General features: G+C 37.9%; 1 protein-coding gene across 1 annotated transcript; it reads left to right on the forward strand.

Annotated features, from left to right (window-relative positions):
- The first annotated feature begins 213 nt into the window (after positions 1 to 213).
- LOC121406275 lies at positions 214 to 19,143 on the forward strand. Its single transcript, XM_041597293.1, has 10 exons — positions 214 to 265; positions 1,466 to 1,579; positions 3,035 to 3,067; positions 4,951 to 5,064; positions 6,519 to 6,551; positions 9,851 to 9,945; positions 12,901 to 13,093; positions 16,595 to 16,694; positions 17,613 to 17,868; positions 18,835 to 19,143. The coding sequence occupies exons 1-10, from the start codon at positions 214 to 216 to the stop codon at positions 19,141 to 19,143; spliced, it is 1,299 nt and encodes a 432-aa protein (XP_041453227.1).

Below are 19,143 nucleotides of genomic sequence, written 5' to 3' on the forward strand. Positions count from 1 at the left end.
AGTATTCAAAAGAGCGGATATGACGTTGTCTTTATCCAGATATTGGTATATTAGCCTCAATTTATTGGTCAAGATAGTGGTGATTAAGATGATGACAATGAAGATGATGGATATTATTACAGTGATTATAGGGGATAATATAGGGGGTACGTTGTGATTCTTGCGTGGTAGTCAAAGTATTTATACTATTGGCATGATTGTAGTGATATAGGCATGAAGCGACGTGGTCCAGACCTTCTGACTCTCACTTTTGAAACAGATGGGCGTGAGTTCAATTCCCAACTAATTTGTTTCCTATAGTGGGATATTGGTCCTCGTTGTGTTGCAATCAGCCCAGATGAGGTTAATGGGTACCCCGCCTGATTTCCTTGAATGTTTTAAGTACTTTTAAGAATCTGGAGCTAATGTCCGGGTAATACAGTTCGCAATGTAAGAGCCACCTAGATCATGTAGATAATTGTCACTTCATAATTGCCTTATATTACCGCTGATGTTTTTCTGTTCATGATGGTAGCGTCAGCGTTGCTCAGTTGCCAATGATCAATGTTTGTTAGAATAAACGACCATTTCCTAAAGATCTTGATTTCTGACATCATCAATTTTTGTTTCGACTGGTCAGTTACTTGTGATGTTTCTGAATTTGGAGAAAACGTCAATTCGTCTTGTACACCTGGTGAAGAGGTTGGCTTGAACCAAGCATGCACATTCTCTTGTCCGACTGGTTACAATCTGACAGGCCAATCCTCTGTCACATGCACAAGCTCCGGAAATTTCTCGGATCCATTTCCCCAATGTCATAGTAAGTAAATATAATAAAGAACCATTATCCATTCACTTAAGGGTTGAGAATCTCGGGAGACAAATTTTGGGGATATAATAACCGAAAAGCAAAATGCTCTGCATTTCTGTGCCAATAACCCAGGCTATGAGAGAGACCTACTCTGACTGTCCTCCGTTTTATATACATACGAAACTTTCTTTTGGAAATACTTCTTTTGTGAGAGTAAAGAGCTGTGTTCTGTTTGCCAAAGCTTTTGAATCTCGATGAGGACTCGTGGAAAGACCTGCTTAACAGGTAACAGACATATTTATGAGCAATACAAAGAATTTGAAGCTAACATTCTATTCAATCATCAATGTTATTGATCTTTTTACAGATATAGAAGTTTGTGATCTTCCCCCATGTGTGAATGGAGGAACATTTCCTCCATTCATTCCTCTATTTCGATGATGGTATCAAGTCTTATACTTTTAACTTTGCTTCTGGGCCCCGTAACACAAAGGTTAGCGATTAATCATAGGAAAAGGTTTTACAATCATTGCTAACCTTGGTGTTACGGGTCACAGGTTATACTGGAATTACCTGCTTAACAGGTCATAACTTAATCATTTATTTATGAGCAATACAAGGAATATAAACTAACATTCTCCTATTTAATCTTGAATGTTATTGATATTATTGCAGATATTGACGATTGTGATCCCTTCCCTTGTTTGAATGGAGGAACTTGCGATGATGGAATAAACTCTTATACTTGTAACTGTGCTCCTAGCTATACTGGAATGAACTGCTCGACAGGTTTAACAAAAATCATATCATTATTATAGGTTAATGTAGGGAACGAAAGGCAAAACACCCACTGATCCTTATATTTTCCTCATTATTATTAATGGCTGTAATTATATCCTTTGTGTAAATGAACTCCTGGCTTTACTGAAATGAACTGCTCGACAGGCAACGAAATTCTTTGATATCACTAGTTGCTGAGGAATGAAAGGAATAAAAAGCTAATGAAATGATTTTTTTTTCTTTTTAGCATCCACGTTATTCATCTGTTGATGGATATTGACGACTGTGATCCTAATCTTTATTATACATGTAGCTTTAAAATATCTAAGAAAAAATATAACACTTCTAATAACAACACCACTTAAGATATATGAGGATCTTCCATTCTTCCTGATTCATTATCTTCTATCCTTCTTCTTCCTGTCTACTTTGTGTAGTTTTGTTTCGTTTTCTTCTTGCCTTGTTGTGACCTGTTCTTGTATTGTTATATTATGTCTTGCGGTGTCTTGGTCTTGCAAGGTTCTCATACATACTTTCCCTAGAACGTTTTTGTTTGATGATGTCCCGTCGTTTGACTTACCATATCCTGTTATTCTTCAGCCGCATTTATTTACTATTTTTTGGAGATTGTAGTTATGATTATCATTAATGAGAAATTAGTTTAATTAAAATTAAATTTATATAGAGGGAAGGTAGCTCTGGGGAACCTTATATATACGCCTACCATTGTTCTCTAACTATTTAAATAAAAGTGTTGCCAAAGCTGTTGTACATGTATAACTTCACACATTTGTGTGTATATATATATATATATATATATATATTGAAAAAACGGTCGCATTAATCTGTCGCACAAAACAATGCACTTTTATAATTTGAGGTAGTTATGTGTCACTGTATATTAAATCCATGTTGTGAATTCATAATTCATTCATTGTATGTATATGAATCACATTTTCTCTCAATGTTTTATTTTGTTTATAAATGAGAGTGAATTTATGTACGTCTATTTCATTCCGGTTTTCGCCCAAAATTGAAGGAGATATTATTAGGAGAAAAGAAATGCCGAAAACTAATTGATTTGGAATGGTACCAGCATACTAATCATACATTTCTGGATTGTTGCCTGAAAGTAACCATGAATTGAAGTTGTATATGAAAACACGTTTTTGGGGCAAATTTTGGTCCGCTGTGCAGATACAAATCTAAAAACACGAGCGAAACCTAATACTCTTGTGTCATATATTTGGTCTCCAAACCTGGTTTTCAAATGTAAGGGTCAAATAGAGAAATGTGTATTTAATATGCTGTAAGAGCTTCTGGTAATTTATCGCGGTTTATCGTGAGTTTATCGTGATTTATCGCGAAATGTCCATGGGGGCTTAATAAGCCTTCAAGTAGTTTACTCTTGATTTATTCGAGTTTCAATAATATAAGTTTGTACCACTCTTTACTTTTTTTCAGAGTGTGAAAATTACGTGACTTGCCCCAAATCAGGTAAGTTTTTCGTTAAATCAGACACTACCCGATTTGAATGAGGGGAAGTTCACCCTTACAATTATTGATTGTAATAAAAAAATATACCTGTAGTCTTGAGAGAAATACATCAAAAAATAAACGAGATTTGAAATTTCTTCTCTTTTTTGAAATATGACGTCATCATGATGTTCGAGCAGCTCCCCCAAGCCGTACATCGTGAAATACAAATCATATATTTTTACTGGAACATGATGAATGTGAAATATTTTTCATGAAGTGTATACAATGATGTGTCAGGTGAAATAGAACCCGCACAAATAAAACCCCTTCAACATAATTATAGATTTTTTTAAAAAGAAGGGGGGTGGGGGGTTCGCCTGTGACATCACAAAAGTATGGACATTCACAACTCTTGTTTCTAATGAGTTTTCATTAAACCTTTACCCGTATATTTTTTCTGCTTAATTAAAAACTACATATCGTTAGGATGATGCAATTCTTGTCGTGACCTTATCAGCTATGTATATGGGATATTCTGACAATTTCAACTCCCTGTCATGCATGTGTAGCAGTTCACGACTCATGTAGTATACCGTCAAGTTATCATCTATTTTGATCGATTTGATACTCTTGTGATATTGTCGAAGACAAGTGAACTCTTTATTTATCTTCATCATATGAGAAATGACTTATAGGAGAGACAGACTATACAAAAAAGTAAGACGTACAAAGTCACATGGAGATCGGGAGGCATACAACACAAAGAGAAATTCTCTTTACAAAGCAAAATAATTATCTCACCGTGAGTACCTTCATAATGTTGTTGGAAAGAGTTTTATCAGGCGCAGAGCCAAGGGAAAAAGTACTCAAAAGCAAAAAAGAAGAAGAAAATGAGAGGAAAAAGCGAAGGGATAAAAAAGGAAGAAGGATATAGGTTTTTAGTTTTCCTTCTTCAGAATAAAGACCTTAATGAGACGTTTTCTCTATCTGTTCATACATAATTTTGCATACATAAATTTTTGTTACAATAAACGACCATTTCTTAAAGATCTTGATTTCTGACATCATCAATTTTTGTTTCGACTGGTCAGTTACTTGTGATGTTTCTGAATTTGGAGAAAACGTCAATTCGTCTTGTACACCTGGTGAAGAGGTTGGCTTGAACCAAGCATGCACATTCTCTTGTCCGACTGGATACAATCTGACAGGCCAATCCTCTGTCACATGCACAAGCTCCGGGAATTTCTCAGATGTATTTCCTCAATGTCATAGTAAGTAAATATAATAAAGAACCATTATCCATTCACTTAAGGGTTGAGAATCTCGGGAGACAAATTTTGGGGATATAATAACCGAAAAGCAAAATGCTCTGCATTTCTGTGCCAATAACCCAGGCTATGAGAGAGACCTACTCTGACTGTCCTCCGTTTTATATACATAGAGCTGCGTTCTGTTTGCCAAAGCTTTTGAGTCTCGATGAGGACTCATGGAAAGATCTGCTTAAGAGGTATGAGACTTATTCAGGAGCAATACAATGAATTCGAAGCTAACATTCTATTCAATCATCAATGTTATTGATCTTTTTACAGTTATCGAAGTTTGTGATCCTCCCCCTTGTGTGAATGGAGGAACATTTCCTCCATTCATTCTTCCTCTATTACGATGATGGTATCAACTCTTATACTTGTAACTGTGCTCCTGGGCCCCGTAACACAAAGGTTAGCGATTAATCATAGGAAAAAGTCCTACAATCATTGCTAACCTTGGTGTTACGGGTCCCAGGTTATACTGGAATGACCTGCTTAACATGTAGCAAACTTAATCATTTATTTATGAGCAATACAAGGAATATAAACTAACATTCTCCTATTTAATCTTGAATGTTATTGATATTATTGCAGATATTGACGATTGTGATCCCTTCCCTTGTTTGAATGGAGGAACTTGCGATGATGGAATAAACTCTTATACTTGTAACTGTGCTTCTCGCTATACTGGAATGAACTGCTCGACAGGTTTAACAAAAATCATATCATTATTATAAGTTAATGTAGGGAACGAAAGGCAAAATACCCATTGATCCTTATATTTTCCTCATTATAATTAATGGCTGTAATCATATCCTTTGTGTAAATGAACTACTGGCTTTACTGAAATGAACTGCTCTACAGGCAACGAAATTCTTTGATATCACTAGTTGCTGAGGATTGAAAGGAATAAAAAGCTAACGAAATGATTTTTTTTCTTTTTAGCATCCACGTTATTCATCTGTTGATGGATATTGACGACTGTGATCCTAATCTTTATTATACATGTAGCTTTAAAATATCTAAGAAAAAATATAACACTTCTAATAACAACACCACTTAAGATATATGAGGATCTTCCATTCTTCCTGATTCATTATCTTCTATCCTTCTTCTTCCTGTCTACTTAATGTAGTTTTGTTTCGTTTTCTTCTTGCCTTGTTGTGACCTGTTCTTGTATTGTTATATTATGTCTTGCGCTGTCTTGGTCTTGCAAGGTTCTCATTCATACTTTCCCTAGAACGTTTTTGTTTGGTGATGTCCCGTCGTTTGACTAACCATATCCTGTTATTCTTCAGCCGCATTTATTTACTATTTTTTGGAGATAGTAGTTATGATTATCATTAATGAGAAATTAGTTTAATTAAAATTAAATTTATATAGAGGGTAGATAGCTCTGGGGAACCTTATATATACGCCTACCATTGTTCTCTAACTATTTAAATAAAAGTGTTGCCAAAGCTGTTGTACATGTATAACTTCACACATTTGTGTGTATATATATATATATATATATATATATTGAAAAAACGGTCGCATTAATCTGTCGCACAAAACAATGCACTTTTATAATTTGAGGTAGTTATGTGTCACTGTATATTAAATCCATGTTGTGAATTCATAATTCATTCATTGTATGTATATGAATCACATTTTCTCTCAATGTTTTATTTTGTTTATAAATGAGAGTGAATTTATGTACGTCTATTTCATTCCGGTTTTCGCCCAAAATTGAAGGAGATATTATTAGGAGAAAAGAAATGCCGAAAACTAATTGATTTGGAATGGTACCAGCATACTAATCATACATTTCTGGATTGTTGCCTGAAAGTAACCATGAATTGAAGTTGTATATGAAAACACGTTTTGGGGGCAAATTTTGGTCCGCTGTGCAGATACAAATCTAAAAACACGAGCGAAACCTAATACTCTTGTGTCATATATTTGGTCTCCAAACCTGGTTTTCAAATGTAAGGGTCAAATAGAGAAATGTGTATTTAATATGCTGTAAGAGCTTCTGGTAATTTATCGCGGTTTATCGTGAGTTTATCGTGATTTATCGCGAAATGTCCATGGGGGCTTAATAAGCCTTCAAGTGGTTTACTCTTGATTTATTCGAGTTTCAATAATATAAGTTTGTACCACTCTTTACTTTTTTTCAGAGTGTGAAAATTACTCGACTTGCCCCAAATCAGGTAAGTTTTTCGTTAAATCAGACACTACCCGATTTGAATAAGGGGAAGTTCACCCTTACAATTAATGGTTGTAATAAAAAAAATATACCTGTAGTCTTGAGAGAAATACATCAGAGAATAAACGAGATGTCATGTTCGAGCAGCTCCCCCTACGTCGTGAAATACAAATTACATATTTTTACTGGAACATGATGAATATGAAATATTTTTCATGAAGAGTATACAATGATGTGTCAGGTGAAGTAGAACCCGCACAAATAAAATCCCTTGAAAATAATTATAAACGAAAAGGGTGATCGCCTGTGACCCCACGAAATCAAAACTGAAAATTCAAAATGTTTAACTTCGTTATTTCTAAAGAATCTTCATCAAACCTTTACCAATATTTTTTTCTGCTTTTATTAAAATATGCATATCCTTAAGATGATTCAATGGATCTGAGGGTATCAGGAAAAGGAGGTCAGTTTGTCTCCACAGCCCTCTGTGTCAGTATGGCTACTCGTTTATTTGCTGTTTTTTAAATAGAGATATTGAATTCCTAATTGCTTGTGGTGACCCCCATCAGCTTTGGGAAATCCTGATTATTTCAGCTCCCTTTGCTGCATTTGTCGATCGGCTCTTGTAGTATAGACCTGTGTGAATTTCTTCAATTACTTAATTCTCATAACATAATTTCCTATATGTATTTTATTGATTTTTCGAGCAGTTTATTTTAAATTGTTTTTTTTGATGAACTTTGTCGGTGACACTTTTTCGATCATTAATATCATAAAAGGAATCTGTTTAAAACCGAGAAAAGTAGAAATATTCATACACTTATGATTTCCGAAAATTGTGAGGCAAATTTACATATTGTAGCGAAAGCCTGTCAAGCAGATGCACGCAAGTTTTCCATATGCGCACAAATCAATGCACTTTTACAAATTGAGGTAATAATGTTACATTATAATACATTCACTTTATGCATTCATGATTCTTTCACTGTATCATATGAGCTACATTCTCTCAGTGTTTTGTTGTGAAAGTTTAAATCGTTTTTTTTAGATATAAACGCGGTTTCAAAGATATTGTTGTGTACATGTTTATCCCCTTATCACTTATTTTCGTCCAAAATTGATTGTAATATCATTACGACAAAGAAATACTGAGACCGAGTTTTACTACCTACAAAAATTGTATTAGCGTTTTACATCGCCAAAAGTTGGTTACATCCCAGAAGCATTTTCACAAGCCCTGTCAGCACCTGATGACATCAACTGTCATGTTAGAGAAAGCAGTATACTCCAATGATCATTGCCTACGCGTAGAAAGATTTACACAGACACTAAAATAAACTTCCGACGTATAAATAGCGACTTTTCGCATTTACTACGGAGAAACTCTCTATAACGCGCCGATTTCCTTTGAAAATGCAAGCCAAATCACAATGAAGAGGTGAGAGGCTTTTGTCGAAAGTTGGTGGACCCGGTAAGCATCTGAATAGGCACATTTCGCAAATCTCTACAACGCGAGATTAGAGTCGGGTAACTCAAAAGTTAACGATTAATCATAGACTCGAATTTCTAGATTGATTATACATTACAGTCAATACAATCAAACGTAGAAAATTGTTTTACGATCATTGCCAAGCTTTGTGTTACAGGCCCTATAGATCTTGCTTTTCGTGTGCAAAGCTCTTTCATACGATACCAGCATGCCATGCCATGCCATTTGCCTGCCTAAGCTCGCGGCGGGACTGTACCTGTATCATGGCTATGACTCCAGCTGGCTGGAGACATGCGAAATGTAGATTATGACATGGATAAGAAAGTGGTTTTTCAAACAAATCGAGTACATATTGAGTAAGGAAAAACTTACCGAATTAAGGCTTAGATATAGATCATTACAGTCCATCGAATCGATATTGCATTTAATGTGCATTATTTGTGGATCACTGGCAATTGATTCCATGGGTCAGATCACCTCTCAAGCCGAATCATTTCCCATGCGTTGACATGTACACAGCATGCAACAGGCCATGAACCGTCTAAATTTGCGGAGTTTTTTTTCTTTTGCCAGCACCTTCCACATAAACGATATGCCTCTAGCACACAATGTTATGGGCAGTATGTTTTACTTTTCCGCAGAAATGGGGGGTTTGCCGGGGGGTACACTTCCATTGATGAGTGGATACCAGGCGCGACCATGGGGTTTCGTAAAGCACCCTAAACAAGGGAAGGTCTTTTCCAGATTATGAAAATGCATCTCTCAACAAGTATTTGGGTTGTGACACCCTACAAGTAGTGGAAATATATCCCTTTTCAGTATTTTAATCATTGTTTCTCACACCCTCATAACGCTACATAGGCCTATACGTATACCCACTCTTTCCCTTTTTACGTGTGGTCGCGCCTGGTATCCACCATTCAATGGAAGTGGGTCCCCCGGGCGGCCTCTCGAGCTCTGGGAGGAAGCAAATTTGGATTTGGAAAGTCGTCCTAAATCAGATATATCGCTGTTACCATAGTAGCAACCAGAATTTTGCACACGAAACGCAAATTGAATGTTTCCGTTCCAGATGCGAAACGAAAAAAAATCCCATGTCACAAAATTTGCATTACAGGACGGAGTTTTACGACCATGACGACGGGCCCAAAAGTCTCTCCCAAAATGAACTACCGTTCTAAATAAGCGTACGCGTCCTCAAACGAAAGGTCGGGAATCTCTTGGCTCTGGACAACGACATATTTGCGATTGTTCGTCCGCTGTAAATCTCTGGATGATCTGCTGCCCCAGTCCACCAACTTTTGACAAAAGCCTCTCAGCTCTCTGTTGTGATTGAACTGCATTTTCAAAGAAATCGATGCGTTGTATATCCAGAGATACGTGTCTCCGTAGTAAATGAGACTTATACGGCGGAAATTTCTTTTGGGGTCCGTGAACAATCTTTGCACGACGTGATCATAATTTTCAAGTTGAAATAAATTAAACGGACGAGGGAAACATTATAACGAAAAAGTTCTTGTGATCCAATACTCATTTCAATGACATTTGCATTAGTTACCATCAAGAAAGGAACCACGTAGGCCATCAGCATCTACAGGATCAAAATTCTGTGGACGATTCAAAATTTTTTTTTACATATTGCTGCAAGATTTTCTTATTCGTACTACATTATCGTTTAAATCTTTTGACTTTAATGATCTTAATTGTATACGATTTAAACGTTCGCCAATCATAAATGATAAACGTTAGTTTCTAGTTTTAAACAACACCACTTATTTGAACAAGGCTTGTCATTTCCATTTCTTTTTTTAAAGCATCAATGGTGGCTTTTGTCATGGATGAACACGTTTTAGGTAAACGTGCAGCTATTCCTATTGGTTCATCAGCTGTTCAAAGCCTACAGGACAGGGTAAGTATGGGAAAATGAATTTTTCCTTCAAAAATGCACGCATCGACGGCAAAAAAATGGAATGTGTCTTGCCTTTTGCGGCAAGAGTGCCGTGAACTAGGGGTGCGTTTATTCGACACTTTTTTACCCTAGAATCATGATTAGAATCATGATTCAAATCACGATTCTGCAGAATCACGATTGCGTTTAGTCGAAATTGGAAATAAACGTCTTTCAAATCACAAACATGAAACACGGAAAAAGGGGCGTTTGGAAAGACGTTTCTGTAGAATCACGAACGAAAAGGGTCGTATAAACGATATCGTGATTTGAATCATGATTCTATGACGTCATTGTGTCGTGCTTCTTCCGGGTTCGACTCAAAGGCGCGCGCTGTGTTTCGTGCAGGTTAATTTTCGTGTAGCAGATTGCCAGTGTACTAGTACCGGTATATGCCAATTGTCATGTGCATTTAGGAATTATCATTCTGTGTATTGTACCCCGGGGTTGTACTGTAGCGTCATTTGTATATTTCACTCAGGGTGACCAGATTTCACAAAATGAAATACGGGACAATTGACAAACGAAGATCAACAAAGAAGCCCACACAAAGTGTGGGCTTCTGAGAATCCATAGTATAATAATAAGACTTTTGAAAAAAATATAAAGAATTAGAAGGGAAGGTGAACGAAAGAATGAAGGAGAGAAAGAAAAGAGATGATTGGGAAGGATAGAAAACAGAAAAAAATAACAGAAAGTTAGAATAAAAGGATGAAAGAAATAATAAAAGAGATAAAAAAGGTTTCCGTCATTCTTTGAAATGAATATAGAAAGAAAGGAAGGGAAGATTAATAAATGTCTCGCAAAATAAAGGAGACAATTAAAGGGGGAAAGGTGAGAAAAAGTAGGAGGAAAGAAAGAATGAAGGAAATAAACATGTTTCCTTCATTCTTTGAAAGAAAGAAACAATAGAAAGAAAATAAAAATAAGGGAAAAGAATGAGAAGGGAAAAATGAAGAAAGGAATAAAGAATGGAAGGGAAGAATGAAGGGGAAGAGAACGAAAAAATAGAAAATAATGGAAGGAAAGAACGAAAAGAAACAGGAGACGAAGAGAGAAGGAAGCCAAGGTAATTATAAGGAAAGAAAGAATTTCTGAAGGAAACTTAAAAAAGTATATTGGATAAAGAAGGAAAGAAAGAAAAATGAACAGAGAGAGAGAGAGAGAGAGAGAGAAAAGAAAATGTCGAGGAAAGAAAGATAGGAAATAAAGATAGATGGAACAAAAAAGGGCAAGCAGAAAGGATAGGGTATATATAAAATAAAGAAAAGGGAAAAGTTCAAACTTCAAGTAAACAAAAAAATCCAATCATCTAATAAAAATCATAACTTTATTAAATGTATTTTTAAAATTTTAAACATAAAATGTTTTAGAAATGAATAAAATTTCAAAGTGAAACATATTGTCAAACTTAAAAATTAGATGAAACATCGCGGCATCGTGCACACCAAGACTCAAAACGAAAGCTGAAACTAGATTTATGAAAAGTCAATAACATTTTCCTCCGATTACATCTCCAAATCATTAAACTGAGAATCCATAGTATAATTATAAGAATTTCCCGCCGATTTTGTGATTATTTTGGTAGAAAAACTGTTTATCATGTGAGGTGTTTGCACCATTGAGAATTTGCTTCGATCCTCCATGCCTAGCTAGTAGCCTGCCACACACAGGCAGGAGGCCAGTTCGTTTGCAATGTATTAGCAAGAAATCATCGCAGAACTTGCAAAAAGTTTACAGTTATCGATTTAATTGTTGTCCCTGCTTCGTCAGCTGTTGGTTATTTAATGAAAATTCGTCACTTTCAAATGTATTAACTACATTTTGTTCAATATTCTGAAATACGGGACAATCCCGGAAATACGGGACGTCTGGTCACCCTGATTTCACTGTTTTCATCAATCATGTCTTCAAGTTCCAAAGGCACAAATTGGACTGACGACGAACTCAGGGCTCTGCTTGTGCTTTGGGCTCAGCCTGAAGCACAAGCATCCCTTACCGGGATTCACAGAAATATAAGACGATCTACGAGTCCCTTTCAGCGGCGCTTGCAAGGGAGGGATTTCAACGGAGATGTGGCACCGCCTGTCGAGACAAAATTAACAGAATTCGTGCCCAGTACTACGGCTACCGAACACCATTTTTGATGAACCGACAAGATTGAATACAAGTAAACAAAAACCATACGAGGTACAATACACTGAATTCTGGAAGTAAAAGATTTATTTTTCGGAAGCCGAGTTGCACTGCTTGCACAAACGATCGCGCGTTAGCTCCGGTGGCAGCAAAAATCTAGCAGCCGACGTGAAGTTAGAAACACGCGCGAAAATGTTGACCTATACTTCCTGGGTCAAACTGCGCACTGTGATGCGCACTGGATCGGCCCGAATTCAGGGAGAAACAGCGTTAGAAAGATGGTCGTATAAACGCTGATTCTGTCGGATCGTGATTCATGTTGCTGTTTTGAATCATGATTCAAATCGTGATTCCAATCATGATTCTGGGTTGAGGTCGCATAAACGCAGCCTAGGTGGGATTATCATGCTATGGAACATTGACGCAGGTCATGCCTGCGTTGTCACGATTAGGCACGATCGAATCGTGCGAATGAGGGACCCCAAAATCATGCAAGTGCCATATGGCAGCATAACACTTCACTTTGAGTATGGGCAATTTCTACTAGCTTGACTGGATTAAGAACCTGAAGACAACTTGATGGTTCATTGGTCGGACCTGATTTCACTCAAACATTAAACACTTCAGTTATTTGTCTCGCACAATCATTACAAACTTTAGAATATGCTTTATCAATCCTAATTAGAGGGCTCATGTAACTCACATAGGCACTGTGCTGCATGTATTATACCTGCCTAGCTGACTGACCACTTACTGTAATCACAAATTATTTTTTTACAGATTGTGAGTGCTTTGGAAAGCGTACCAGTAGTAATCAGTGTGAACGGAACTGCCATTTCGGCAAATGATGACGTCATTGGTTTTATTACAGCAAGGATTAGACTCGATGTTACCTTTAATGGTGACGTAACAATTCTAGAGTTGATACCACTCCTGGTATCTGCTATTAAGGATTCCGGTGTTACCGTTCAGAGTAAGTTTGAATTTAGTTTTTCCTCATGATAACAATTTTTGTTAGCAGGATGGAGAAGTCATAGTCTCACGATGTTAAGAAATGGATGATTAACGCAAGAGACTCCCATTGATAGAGTAACGAAGTGTGACGTCATCAATTTTCCAATTGTGCATTTATGCATGTTTGATATAATATCTTGGTGAAGCATGATAAAACTACCTCCACTGCCAAAATTTTGTGATAATCGGTCCATGGGGGTCTGAGATATGACCTCAGGAATACATAATTAGCCCCATTGAAGTAAATGTATTTGGTCTGGTTCCTAATTTACAGAACCAGGCCAATAATATGCTGACTTCAATGGGGCTAATCATGTATTTATGAGGCCATATTGATTGATTGCAACATTTCATTATATTGCAATCGCAGAGTAAACTCGATCCCCGTCTTGATAAACGAAATATAATAGATCGATCTGCATTTTCTTTACCGTTAAGTTTTCAATTTCCCGAGCTCCAAATCGGCTATTGTGTTACTAGAATCTATATCTAGTTCCATATACGGACTATAGACCTATTGATCCAAGGCGACCGAGCTCATTGGTCTAACGTTTACAAGTAAATGTAAAGTTTGGAATTATCCAATTCTAAGCTAACCATGGCATTAGTCAGCCGCAGGCATATAGACAGGTCCAGATATGAGATAAGGTTATTTGCGCTAGCCTAGGCTAGCCATATCTTAGCCTTGAATTTTTCCCTGTAATTTATATGGTGGCCCTGAAGGGTAATCGCATATAGACCAAATCGCGAATATTCACGACGAAATTCAAGACGTCGCCAATTTAGTCGCCAATTTGAATATTGACGAAATTCACGACGAAATTCGCGACATCGTGAATTTCGTCGCGAATTATTCACGACGAAATTCACGACGTCGTGAATTTCGTCGCCAATTTCGTCGTGAATTTGTTTTGCTTGCCTGGGCGGTATGCGGGTTGAAACCAATTCGCCTGCTGCTAATTCGTCCACTCACAACAGGGTCTACATTCATTTAGTGAATTGCAAATCTGTCCATTAACTTTTCGCCCATGGCGAACAACCATGGTCCAATAACCATTTGGTCCAGTCATCACTTCGTCTTATCACCAGTTCGTCTTTGACCATTTCGTCTCATAACTAGTTGGTCTAATATCAATTTTATTTTCCTTAATTTCGCCCAATTAACACTTGGCATTAGACCACTTGAAAATAAACCATTTAAACGACAGAACAATGTCCACTGTTATCCATATGCATAGGCGGATCCAGGGGGAGGGGGGACGAGGCACCCCCCCCCCATTGGCGGAGCAAAAAAGAGGAAAAAAGGAAAGAAAAAAAGAGGGAAAAGAGAAAAGGAAGAGGAGACGAGAGAATAAAATAATATGAGGGATTAAGACATGGAAATAAAAAGAATCTTTCATGTCACTATATCAAATTTTCGCTCGCGCTCGCATTGCCTTGTTCCAGGGGCGGATCCAGCCTATTGTGTTTGGAATTAAGGCCTCCATGCATTGGCATATAATAATTCCATTCATTCCATGTCATCATTTCCCAGTAGCAGACTTCCCTGGGTCAGCACATTCCATCCCCTACCCTATCTTATCTATTCCCATGGTTACCCCTCACCAATTTTCCGCTCGCGCTTCGCGCTCGCATCAATTGTTTAGTTACATAGCTATCCTGTTTACAATCTCAAAAATTGATTAAAAATGCCCATTCTTTATGTAGAAATGTCAAAAGTTTTAGCTCGCGCTTCGCGCTCACATCAATTGTTTATTATATACCTATTTTGTTTAAGTTACAAAAAGTCCTTAGAATTTTCATTTTTTTAGGTAAAAATGTAAAAAAAAATCAGCTTACGCATCGCGCTCGCATTATTTGATTTTTAAAATATATAACGTCTTCATGACTAACTGCATGCAGTCTTTAACAGGTACCTTCAATTTTCAACAGTTCATTTCTGCTTTTTAGGAAAACAAACATTGCCAAGAATATTAAAATTTTAGGAAAAAAACATATTAAGATTTCCAGAACAATTAGCTCGCGCGTCGCGCTCACATTATATAAATAAGGATTATGATATTTATGTTGATTTATAAGAATAAAGCCAAGAAGACTCCCTCTTCACAGAAACAAAAATCATCTTCGAGCGGCCGATCGGGGAAAATATGACTGAAAAATGATTCCCCCCCCCATTGGCGAAGGCTGTTTTGCGTTCATTACTATAACACCGATAGCACACTATACACACATGACTGCTCTCTCTGCTGGTCAAGGAACAAGTGCTTTATTCATACGTATGACACATGTGGTTCCACGCAGGGTCATACCGTATTATATATCTCTCTACACGGTGGTGAGGGGTAACCATGGGAACAGATTAGATAGGGTAGGGGATGGAATGTGCTGACCCAGGGAAGTCTGCTACTGGGAAATGATGACATGGAATGAATGGATTATATGCCAATGCATGGAGGCCTTAATTCCAAACACAATAGGCTGGATCCGCCCCTGGAACAGGGCAATGCGAGCGCGAGCGAAAATTTGATATAGTGACATGAAAGATTCTTTTTATTTCCATGTCTTCCCTCATATTATTTTATTCACTCGTCTCCTCTTCCTTTTCTCTATTCTCTTTTTCCTCTTTTTTTCTTTCTTTCCTTTTTTTCCTTTTTTTGCTCCGCCAATGGGGGGGGGGGGGCCTTGTCCTCCCTCCCCCTGGATCCGCCTATGCATATGGATAGCAGTGGACATCGTGCTGTCGTTTAAATGGTTTATTTTCAAGTGGTCTAATTCCAAGTGTTAATTGGGCGAAATTAAGGAAAAATAAAATTGATATTAGACCAACTAGTTATCAGACGAAATGGTACATAGACGAACTGGGGATAAGACGAAGTGATAACTGGACCAAATGGTTATTGGACCATGGTTGTTAGGCGAAAAGTTATAAAATAGACAGAATAGACTAATTGAATGTCAGCCCTGTTGTGAGTGGAGGAATTAGCAGCAGGCGAATTGGTTTCAACTCGCGCATACCGCCCAGGCAAGCAAAACAAATTCACGACGTCGTGAATTTCGTCGTGAATAATTCGCGACGAAATTCACGATGTCGCGAAATTCGTCGTGAATTTCGTCGTGAATTTTGTCGTCAATATTCAAATTGGCGACGAAATTGGCGACGTCGTGAATATTCGCAACTTGGTCTATATGCGATGTCCCTTCAGGGCCACCATACTTTTATGGCAAGTTAATAAGTGCTAAAGAATTTGATCTACGTTACAGATCTAAGCGTAAGACTACTATAAGGGTATCAGCAATTCAAAGTGGTGATTCATTCATGGCAACGCGAACGACCACAATTTGTAAAGATATTCACATTGGCTTCCACAACTGCGGCGGGAAAAATAATTTCGCGGCCCGGCTAACACATCTTCCATAATAAACACATTTGTTTCACACATGAAATATTTTTCACCAACAGGCCTTGGGCTGCTGACGAACCCCTGTTCCCTGGATAATCCATGTGCTGATGGATCTACATGTGAGAGGGTCGACGACACCTCTGCAGAAGTCCGCTGCATGTGAGCTTTCAGTGTGTATTTGAGATCACAGTATAGAGTTGTCACGCAACGACGCAGAACGAATTAAGGAACACAGTAAATATATTGAAAATGCCCGACAAATGACAATGTACAGCTAGGAGGGCTTTGCGAAACTTGATAAAGTCGGAACAGCACTTCGGTCGTAAGATTCGGTGCTGGCGAAAAATTGCAAATATATCGTTTGTCCAGAGCCCTACAGCTGTTTTGATTCACCAATTTTTGACAAAGAAAAAAAAATGAACAATTTACGACAAAGCTTCTTAGTTGATCTTTGTCATAAAGACATTTGACAATATATTTACTGTGTGCTTGAATACGTCGTATGGCGCGGAGCGAGACCTCTCTACCATCTAGTTGATTATTGATATGCATGTTTAGGCATCGTCATCGAACGGCTGCCAACATGCTTTAGATTTGAAGCAGCAAAATTAAGAAGCAGACGATTTTGTTGTATAAAATATTTTATTATTTGATCCACACATTTCTGCACGCACACAATGACCTCAATAACATTAAGAGTTGAAATCTGTATTGGATATGAGCCATGTATCTCTGGGATATTATGATGAAAATTGGAAAAATAGGATTATAAATAAGAGGCTACAAATCACAATATTGCCTCTATCTTAAAATGTACAAACATTTTCCCAAATAAAATACATGGAACTGATATTGCTAAAGGTAAACCAGAATTGCACATCGACTTTCCAGGATTTAAGTTTAAGTGATTTATCATCTTCTGCACCACACAGTTTGTGCAATGGATGAAAGTAGAAAAAATATGAAGAGAATGTTAGAGCACAATGACGGTCACAAGTTAGTGAGTTCATAAACTATCCGATGAGAGTCCATTTCTAATAGTTCCATGTGTTTATATAAACGTTTTTATCTTCAAAGACAAGATATGGTCACAACAAACACACCGGACACTGCCACAGTGCTCATTATCAGCCTTCCCTTAATCGCCATCCTGACCATTTTCCTTTTCGTTGCCACGTGTTTCGTTTGCTTTGCTGTCCGCCGGAAGAGATGGGAGATGCAGCAAACGAATGGTGGTTCTTCTTATGGAATACCGGGCTACTTCAGACGGCCACCAGGGGGGTATGAACGTCCTCGACCGCGAAGATACCCCATGGACAATACACTTTCACAGGTAGGTCTTGACGGAGGATTGCATAGTTTGCAAGAAGGTGCCATGCAAGTATGTATCATTGCCGTAGTATTACCGCATATGTGTGTATAAGCATCCTTTTTTTCATGAAATTTCAATCTTTGCTATATGCCATTTCCACACAAGACGCTACATTATAAGGATGTCCTACACCACTGAAATACACTGTGAACAAATCTGCGTACAGGTCTTGAGCATTGATATAAAGAGAGAAAAAAAAAACGGATAGAGCGACAGGCGTTTGGGGGGGCACATGAAACACTGAAAAGTTCTCTACAAGGACAAGGGCGCAAGAAATTTCACACTCTTTCTCTTGCTTCTATCTGTGTGTGTTGTTTCTTATGTGATGGTATGACCTACAGTGTGTGTCATGGAGTAATTATCTTGTAGCGTCAAGGTCGTGTGTGCGGCAGCATGCAACGAGCTATATCCAGGGAGGGGGCGGTTATCGATGGTCCCATGGGACAACTGCAGAATCTATACGATTTTACGATATAGATGGCGACAAACAGGAACAATGATGGACAAAAGAAATCATGAATTCAACCAATTCAAGGACGCGGACCACGGCCGATTTTGACAATGGTCTGCCAATAACATTGCTTTCCCACTGCCTTAGGTGACATAAAGCCATTCGAGGAAGTTCACCTGTACTGACAGAATTTCTGGATAACATAAAATGTTGGCAATAGCTAACTTTTAATCCTTGGAAAACGACAGCATCAATTCATGTATAACATGGTTAAAATAAACAAGACTATTATAGATTTTCAATTTCCTTAGACAACTGAGGAATTGTCTTATTTGTCCACCTGACGTGACTATCTTTAATCTTGTAATTTTGTTTCATCATGCTGTGAATATAAATACTGGATAATTGTGTCAATTACTATTATGATCCTTCAGCATAACGACAGTGCGCCTTTATCTATCTATCAATCATTTCAGCGTCGCATTTCTGAAAGGGCAGGCCGGAGGCGAAGCAGGAGTGTCGGCCCCGTGTTCGCGGCGGACACCGACCCTCGGTTCTTGCACGAAATGAACGCCAAGCTTGAGATGGGATTAGATTCTGGCATGGAAGACGACGGATCTTCCGGCTTCAAGCATCACTATGCGGTGGACGACAATGGGTTCTCGTACGGAAGCCGAACCGGTGGTTACCATGGTTACTTAACAAGCGGGCCCTACCGACATGGCGCCACGAACGGGAGCGAACAGCGTAAAGGCTACAATGGAACACTGGACACGTACTTCTGA

Source organism: Lytechinus variegatus, chromosome 19, assembly GCF_018143015.1.
Source record: "Lytechinus variegatus isolate NC3 chromosome 19, Lvar_3.0, whole genome shotgun sequence".
NCBI classification, from domain to species: domain Eukaryota; kingdom Metazoa; phylum Echinodermata; class Echinoidea; order Temnopleuroida; family Toxopneustidae; genus Lytechinus; species Lytechinus variegatus.